At 50.1% G+C, this 8,687-nt stretch overlaps 1 protein-coding gene across 1 annotated transcript in view; it reads left to right on the forward strand.

The window, feature by feature from the left end:
- The window catches only part of HYOU1 (hypoxia up-regulated 1), an 11,055-nt gene extending 4,317 nt beyond the window's left edge, over positions 1-6,738 (forward strand). Inside the window, exons 8-25 of the mRNA XM_007936446.2 lie at positions 588-780; positions 994-1,128; positions 1,253-1,335; positions 1,463-1,595; positions 1,775-1,962; positions 2,267-2,405; positions 2,962-3,022; positions 3,176-3,255; positions 3,688-3,873; positions 4,022-4,194; positions 4,350-4,437; positions 4,555-4,677; positions 4,847-4,980; positions 5,159-5,243; positions 5,857-6,097; positions 6,195-6,245; positions 6,508-6,558; positions 6,677-6,738. Coding sequence (XP_007934637.1) covers positions 588-780; positions 994-1,128; positions 1,253-1,335; positions 1,463-1,595; positions 1,775-1,962; positions 2,267-2,405; positions 2,962-3,022; positions 3,176-3,255; positions 3,688-3,873; positions 4,022-4,194; positions 4,350-4,437; positions 4,555-4,677; positions 4,847-4,980; positions 5,159-5,243; positions 5,857-6,097; positions 6,195-6,245; positions 6,508-6,558; positions 6,677-6,738 — 2,206 coding nt within the window. The remainder of the gene's footprint in view (positions 1-587; positions 781-993; positions 1,129-1,252; positions 1,336-1,462; positions 1,596-1,774; positions 1,963-2,266; positions 2,406-2,961; positions 3,023-3,175; positions 3,256-3,687; positions 3,874-4,021; positions 4,195-4,349; positions 4,438-4,554; positions 4,678-4,846; positions 4,981-5,158; positions 5,244-5,856; positions 6,098-6,194; positions 6,246-6,507; positions 6,559-6,676) is intronic.
- Positions 6,739-8,687: the final 1,949 nt, after the last annotated feature.

Below are 8,687 nucleotides of genomic sequence, written 5' to 3' on the forward strand. Positions count from 1 at the left end.
AATTCCAGACCTGAAGGGCAGCTAGAGGCCATAGTCTCAGTGGTTCCACCAGGCTCTATCGGACCAGCAAACCTGGTCCCCACTTTTTTTTTTTTCTCTCCAAATGATTTTGAGTTTTGTTCAGGGAAGTGTTCTTGATGTTCCTGAATAGCTCAAATTTCCTATGGATGTGGTCTCGTAGTATTTTCTCTCTCTTTTATAACATATGATGTGGCTATAATTTCACACTAAATGATTAATTGAATGCTAGACCATAAATTCTTTGAAGATAGGGATTCTACTTTTTTTTGCTCACAATCGTTTCTCCAAAGACGAGTACGTAAGAGATGCTCAATAAATATCGTTGAATGAATAGGTGGATGCAACATTGTAGGGAGGTGTCACTTGTTTTGGGGGAGTTGAGGGCAGAATGTGTGTCTATACTTGGGCTGTTGTGGATAAATGTAGCCCCCGGAAAGGGGGCTGAGGTGGAGGTTAACCACAAATGAAGGAGAGGTGCATGTGGGGATGAACGTCAGGCTTCTCTATAGAGGAAGGGATTCTGTGTGTTCTTCACATTTTTTTCCCCTGCTGCTTTTCCTGGACAGATTTGACCGCACCCTAGGGGGGCTAGAGATGGAGCTCCGGCTTCGGGAACACCTGGCTGGGCTTTTCAATGAGCAGCGAAAGGGCAAGAGCTCGAAGGATGTACGGGAGAACCCCCGTGCCATGGCCAAGCTGCTGCGTGAGGCCAATAGGGTCAAAACTGTGCTGAGTGCCAATGCTGACCACATGGCTCAGGTGCCCACGGGTGACTGGTTGAAGGAGGATGTTCCCCATCTAGAGGGTGGAGGGCCCCACTTTCTTGAGCTTAACTGAATGTGCTTGGTGTGATTCATGCCCTAGCTATTCCTCCTGCCATCCTCCCAAACATCTGTCCCTTAGTCTCTGTCCTGCCCATTCAGAGAACAGGACCTGGGTGAGAACTTCCTGACAATCCTTATCCTCCCCCAGATCGAAGGCCTGATGGACGATGTGGACTTCAAAGCAAAAGTGACTAGAGCGGAGTTTGAGGAGTTATGTGCAGACTTGTTTGAGCGGGTCCCTGGGCCTGTGCACCAGGCCCTCCAGAGTGCTGAAATGACTTTGGTGAGGGGGTCGGAGAGAAAGAGATTGGGTGGTGGGGAGGAGGGAATAGAGGTATCAAAGGATGTCAGTGCTGAGGAGGGTTAACTATATGCTGTCTCACCCCACATTCTTTCCCCTTCTGCAGGATGAGATTGAGCAGGTCATCCTGGTGGGTGGGGCCACTCGGGTACCCAAAGTGCAGGAGGTGCTGCTGAAGGCTGTGGGCAAGTGAGTGTGAGGGCATTTGGGTTGGTTCTGCCTAAGGGAGCAAGGGCTGGACAACTGAAAGATGAGGGGAGAGAGTCCAGGCTGGGTGTGCCAGAGGGACAGGTACTAAAACCTGGGACTTTCATAGGGAGGAGCTGGGAAAGAACATCAATGCAGATGAAGCAGCTGCAATGGGGGCTGTATACCAGGCAGCTGCACTCAGCAAAGCCTTCAAGGTGAAGCCATTTGTAGTCCGAGATGCAGTGGTGTACCCCATCCTGGTGAGTAAGCCTGCGTTATAGGTGACAGGCTCCCTTTACCTTTCTAGGTGTCATTTCTCTCTGTTCTAACTTGTCCTTTTCTTTGTGCTGAAAGTTGTTCCTCACCTACCCTTATCCCCAGAACCTACTCTCCTTATCACCAGAACCTACAGTGTGTCTTCTCCCTGTCTGCTATGTAGGTGGAGTTCACAAGAGAGATGGAGGAGGAGCCTGGGGTTCGCAACCTGAAACACAATAAACGTGTGCTCTTCTCCCGGATGGGGCCCTACCCTCAACGTAAAGTCATCACCTTTAACCGCTACAGCCATGATTTCAACTTCCACATCAACTACGGTGACCTGGGCTTCCTGGGGCCTGAGGATCTTCGGTGAGGGGGTGCAGGGTGGGAGTTCCAGGGATGGGAGAGGGCTGTGGCTGCCAGCTGATCCAAGGATTGAGGATGAGGGAGGATTTGGGACCTGCAGGCTGAAGGGGCAGCAGGCTGGGGGTTGGGGTTGGGGTTGGGGTTGGGGTTGGGGTTGGGCTGTGAGCGGCTCCCCTGCAGCATGCTTCTACTCTGCTGAGCATATCCTTGGCGAGTTCCTCTGACATCTTTTGCTTGAAGGTTGTACAGTCCAGAGGTAAGGTGGGCTGGATAGATTCTCTCTAATTCATCTTTCCTCTTCAACCAGGGTATTTGGCTCCCAGAATCTGACCACAGTGAAGCTTAAAGGTGTGGGTGAGAGCTTTAAAAAGTATCCTGACTATGAGTCCAAGGGCATCAAGGCCCACTTTAACCTGGATGAGAGTGGTGTGCTGAGCCTAGACAGGGTAAGAGCAGGAAACCCTTGAGTATAGAGTGAGGGCCAGGCCCTACCAGCCTTTCTCAATGCCAGTTCCATGTGGCATTAGATCATGGTGAAACAAAAGGGTTTCAGAGTCTGATAAGTCTTGGCTCTTAATAAAGCTAACCAGGAATCTGGTATGGCCTTCTTAACAGCCTTTAAATACTTATGGGTATTTTTAAAGTTCGTTGGGGGGAAATATGGAATAGTTGTAGAACCCGTTTTTGAACAATGATCGTGAGAGGTTAATGTCCTTCAGAACATACTATGGGAAACAATGGCATGTACTGTTAACAAGTAGAGAAGTGGAGGCTCTGGGGGAGGAAAAAGAGGAGCTGTGATGCTGTCCTCAGCTGATAATCAAAGGGGATAGGTAACTTGATCCAAGAGTCTTTACAAGACAGGTGAGAGGCAAGCAGCATGGCTGGAAATCATGCAGATGGGCATATGCAAGCCTACACTGGGGTAGGGAGTCTCTGGGAAAAAGGCGGATTAGTCTGTGGGGGCACCTTAAGGTCTTCATTTTTCAAACCTGTTTTCAGGTGGAGTCTGTATTTGAGACTCTGGTGGAGGACAGCCCAGAAGAGGAATCCACTCTTACCAGTAAGATGAACATGTGCATATGTTTGTGCATGTATGAGAGAGAATATACTTGTGTGCATTTGGGGAAGCAGACAGGGTACTTGTTGCCCTTGGTTGGGAGGTGGAGTTACTGCTGCAGTCCACTTTTGAATCTTTGTGCTTTCTTCCTCCTAGAACTAGGCAACACCATTTCTAGCCTGTTTGGAGGTGGTACTACACCAGATGCCAAAGAAAATGGTACAGATACTGTCCAGGTGAGCCCAGGCTGGCACCTGGGAAGTGTGGAGGAAGGGCACCTGGGGGGCAGGGAATGGCAGCAGAGGCAAGGAGTTTAGGTGGACATCCCAGCTGCCTAAAATTTAATAGCTTTCCCCTTCTCTTTCCACACATGGTGAGTTAACCATACTTCTTTCATGCTTCTCTAAATTCTGAGCTGTTCACTGTGCTAGAGATACTAGGGCCTATTTCCTCATTTCCTGACTTTTCTCTCTTTGTCAAACTAGACTGTTACAGTCTGAACAGCCCACTGACTCTTTGCATACAGTTGTCCTGTCTCCTCCCAGCTGTGTCCTGGGCAGTGAACTCCTAAGTAGAGCTTAGGGGATCTGGCATTGCTGCGCCCAGTCCTGATCCGTAGGCTCTGCTTGTGATCGTCGTCTTTGTGTGTGTCTGTGATTGTTTTTCAGGAGGAAGAGGAAAGCCCTGCTGAGGGGAGCAAGGATGAACCTGGGGAGCAGGCAGAGCTCAAGGAGGAAGCTGAGGCCCCATCAGAGGAAAACTCTCAGCCCCTACCCCCTGAGCCTAAGGGAGATACAGCTTCCAATGGAGAAAAGACCGGGGGAAAAGAAAATGGGGAAAAGTCTGAGGCCCAGGTGAGCTGTGGGCATAGGGAGGCCAGTGTGAGACCCAGAGGCTAAGGGAACAGCTGCCTGCTTTGTGTCAGATCCCCTGGACCCCTGCCCCGTGGAGAAAGTAGAAGGGCCTATGCTTTTCCTAACATCTGTGTCTTATCCCTCATAGAAGCCAAGGGAGAAGGGGGAAGCAGGACCTGAGGGTATCCCTCCAGCCCCTGAGGAAGAAAAGAAGCAGAAGCCTGCTCGGAAGCAGAGAGTAGTGGAGGATATTGGGGTGGAGCTGGCTGTTCTGGATCTGCCTGAATTGCCAGAGGACGAGCTAGCTAATTCAATGCAGAAGTAAGGGCTTCAAGTGTGCGTGTGTGTGTGTGTGCACGTGCACTCATGCATGCATAAGCATGGAATGGTGTTCTTGGAGGAGAAATGCTGTCTGACCCAGACTCTTGAGTTCTGACACATCATCTTCTCATCCCTGCATCTCCCTTATCTCACAGACTTCAGGACTTGACACTCCGAGACCTAGAAAAGCAGGAACGGGAGAAAGCTGCCAATAGCTTGGAAGCTTTCATTTTTGAGACCCAGGTTGGTAGGCTAAGAATCAGCACCCTGCCCTGGGACTTGTGCTTGGGCAGGGCCAGCTCCGTGAGCCTTGTCCTCAGAGACTCAGTGAATGCATGGGTGATGCATGTGCCTCCCTAGGACAAGCTGTACCAGCCTGAGTACCAGGAAGTGTCTACTGAGGAGCTGCGAGAGGAGATCTCTGGGAGACTCAGCGCTGCTTCCACCTGGCTGGAGGATGAGGGCTTTGGAGCCACCACAGTGGTGAGGGGCCTTCCTAGGACATGGGGGGGCCAGGACTGTTATCCTTCCTCTCTCAGGCCCAGACATTGTGATAAGATCTGGGGTGTGAATCCATAAAAAAAGGACATGACTCCAGGCTATCATGTGAGCCCTTAACCTTTGTCCCACTGCTACTCCCCAAACTCATTAGATGTTGAAGGAGAAGCTGGCTGAGCTGAGGAAGCTGTGCCAAGGGCTATTTTTCCGGGTGGAAGAGCGCAAGAAGTGGCCTGAACGACTGTCTGCCCTCGACAATCTCCTCAACCATTCCAGCATGTTCCTCAAGTGAGTGGCCCCTTTGCCCATCTATTCTAAATCACTCCTGCCAAGGCACTGACTTTATCATCCTGTTAGCTTTACCATGTTTTTCTTTCTTCTCTGCACTCGTGGTCACATGCCCACACCCCAGGCCTCTTCTGTAGCTTTCTTCCTTCTAGGCTGATTGTCTCCTCTTGGCTTGCAGGGGGGCCCGACTCATCCCAGAAATGGACCAGATCTTCACTGAGGTGGAGATGGCAACGTTAGAGAAGGTCATCAACGAGACCTGGGTAATCTCTGTGTAAATACTTACCTGCATACTTCCCTGGCACGATGTGCCATCTAGGCAGCACGGGAGATATGGAGAGATGGAGACATAGCAGCTTCTGCCTTCTGGCCAAGCCTCTAAATTGAGAGGGCAAGAGGTGTTAGCATTTGAGGCCATGCCTGATTACCCCAGATAATAGCCACACAGGTCATCAGGCTGGAGGAGCAACAGAGCCCACTCACTCAAGGTTAGAGAAAGCTGCTTTTGAGAGTTTGGATAAGTAAGAGTGACTTGTCACATGAACAAAAACAGTTTGGGATGCATGGGGGTTTTTTTTTTTTGGAGTCAGAGCCCAGAAGTAGAGAGGCAAAAGGGAATAATCAAAGGAGAGCTTAGCTGTAGTTCTTCCAGAGTAAGAGGACATGGACTGGAAAGTTGTGGTTTGGGAGTGCTTTGTGGAGAGCCTTGAATCCCAGGCTGAGGGGTCTGCCTACCCCTGTGGGGCTGATAGCTAAGGTGGCAAAGTGAATTAAAGATGGGGGGATCCTGAGGCCGTCTGGGGGTATAAGTTCATCTGGGATGGAGATCAGCTTTCTCCATGGCCAGCTCTGAGCCTGTTCTGGCCTCACCCACAGGCCTGGAAGAATACAACCATAGCTGAGCAAGCCAAGCTTCCTGCCACAGAGAAGCCCGTGTTGCTCTCAAAAGACATTGAAGCCAAGATGATGGCTCTGGACCGCGAAGTGCAGTATCTGCTCAATAAGGCTAAGTTTGCCAAGCCCCGGCCACGGCCCAAGGACAAGAATGGGACCCGGACAGAGCCTCCCCTCAATGCTAGTGCTAGTGACCAGGGGGAGAAGGTCATCCCTCCACCAGGTGAGGTCAGGGTGCCTGGCTCTAGTTTCTGCCGGGCAGGGAGAAGGGGGTACGTGTTACCACTGGGGGTACGTGTTAACTCCTGATTTCCCTGCAGGTCAGACTGAAGATGCAAAGCCCATTTCAGAACCTGAGGTAGTAGATACCGGTGAGTTGAAGAAACTGGTTGGGAATGTGGAAATTGCATTAGTTCAGGGGTTGGCTACCTAGGGCAGGCACAGCTGTTTACTGTGCAACCCAGGAGCTGTAAATGGTGTTTACATTTTTAAAGGGTTGTTTAAAATAGAATATGTGCAGAAACCAAACATAGCCCATAAATCGTAAAATACCATTTGGGTCTTTACAGAAAGTTTGCCAATCCCTGCAGTAATCTCTTCCTTAGAGACTAACCTATTTCTTCCAAAAAGCAGGAACTGAACCAGCAGATGCTGAGCCACTGGAGTTAGGCGGTCCTGGAGCAGGTGAGGGGAGAGCTGGAGTGTGCTGGGAAGCCTGGGCAAAGAATTGCTGCAAAGAATGGGCCAGTTCACCTGTTTGACCTACTGTCATTCCTTTGCCTTCCCCCTCGACCCGCAGCAGAATCTGAGCAGAAAGAGCAGCCAGCAGAACAGAAGCAGACTTTGAAGAATGACGAACTATAACCTCATTTCCCCATCTTCCCCACCCTCTTCTCCCACCATCTCTATTTATTAAGCATCGAGGGTGGGGGGAAGGGTTGGGCCTGCCTTTGTGGGCTCAGTTCCTTTTCTCACTTATGGCTGGAGGTATGGAGAAGGGAAAGGAAGGGACAGCTCACCAGTTCTTTCCAGAGTAGTTCTGTGGTTAAAACTGAAATTGTTCTATTCCCCCATCTTGCCCCCTGGTTCCCTACCATCCAGGCCCTAACTTTGGGGAAAATCACTATTATGTCTTCATTCTTTGCCTGTGAGTAGGTGAGAGAATGGTAGTCAGTCGTTGAATGAGACCTGGTATTGGAAAGGATGTCCTGGAATAGTGGAGAGTCTCCCATCTTGTCTGGCCATCCTTCCCTCCCTCCTTTCCTCTTCTACCACTAAACCAGTGCTCCATTCCTATATGGCAAGGGGGCTGTGGAGGGCCAGTGTCTGCAGAGCCGTAGTTACCAGGTTTGGTTTCTCAGTATACCCATCTCTGCTCTCCTTCCAAGGTCTTTTCTTTCCTTAAAAAAGCCCCCACGCCTATCTGGCTCTTCTTCCCATGGATTTCCTTGGTTTCCCATGCAAGTCAGGCAGCTCTTTATGCCTTGCCCAGAGCTCTTTCCTCTAGACTGGCTGGAAGTAATTCTAGATCTATTCCAGCCCACATATTTGATGCCCTGGTGGTCAGAGTAGGCAGGAAGAAAGTGAAGAAGAGAATCCAGCCACCTAGTGATGAAGGAAAGCCTTGTGGCTGCCACCTGTAGACTGTGGGGCCCAGGAAAACAGCACGGATGGCTGCTTTTTCATGGGGCACCAGTATCCTGCAGGCACCATCAAAACTGGCATCTTCCCAGTAGCCTGCTACCCTGGTCCCCTCTAAACTACCTGTCCCCTTCTCCTTTCCTGCTATTCACCTCCCAGACAGAACCTTTCTCTTACTCCCCCTGGGCTGACCAAAATGTGCTTTCTACTGTGAGTCCCTATCCCAAGACCCTGGGGGAAGGAGAGATCATGGTGTGAATGTAAAAATACCATCTGGGTCTCTCAGAAGCAGGCCTTATGGGTGCAGGAAGAGGGTGAGGGCAGGCTTTCTGGCTTGCATTGCTCTGCTAGGATGGGTGGTGAGCCCATTATCCACAAGGACTGATGCCCAGGGAGCCTTTCCTTAAGTATTCTGCCTGTGGCAGGAGCCAGGGCTGCCACCCCAGCTACCAAGGCAGGGGGGGCCAGGTTGTATCTCTCATTGTCCCCCCTACACACTTTTTTTTTTTTTTGCCACATTGGCAGGAATGGGACCTAAGGGTCCTACCCCTACCCCTTCTATGTGTTTTGAGTTCTTTTCACTAGCAGTTGAGGCTGGTTGGACAGGTTTGAGTCAGAATTGTACTTTGCTCCATTGTTAATTGAGAAGCTGTTTCAATAAAATATTCTTTTCTACAGTGTGTTGTGATTTTTTTTTTCTTCATGGTGCTTATTTCATGAATAAGGAGTTCTGGTAGTGTAGTGCCTAAGCATTTGACTGCTAACCAGAAGGTTGGCAGTTCAAACCCATCAGCCACTCCATGGAAGGAAGACTGGGCAGTCTACTTCTGTAAAGATTTACCGCCTCAGAAACCCAAAGAGGGTTGCTATGAGTTACAATTGCCTTGATGGCAGTGAGTTTGGTTTTAGTTTTTATTTCCTGAATTAATATAAATTATGTGTTTATTGGGAGCTCTGGTAGCATAGTGGCTAAGACACTTGCCTGCTAACCAGACGGCTGGCGGTTCAAACCCACCAGCCACTCCTCGGAAGGAAGGTTGGGCAATCCTACTTCCGTAGTGATACTGCCTCGGAAACCCAAGGAGGGGTCGCTATGAGTCGGGGCCGACTCGACGGCACACAACAACAACAAGTGTTTATTATAGAAAACGTATAAGCTGGAAGCTTGAATA

This window comes from Orycteropus afer, unplaced genomic scaffold (genome assembly GCF_000298275.1).
Source record: "Orycteropus afer afer isolate SDZICR_OR568_19922 unplaced genomic scaffold, OryAfe1.0 scaffold00036, whole genome shotgun sequence".
NCBI classification, from domain to species: domain Eukaryota; kingdom Metazoa; phylum Chordata; class Mammalia; order Tubulidentata; family Orycteropodidae; genus Orycteropus; species Orycteropus afer.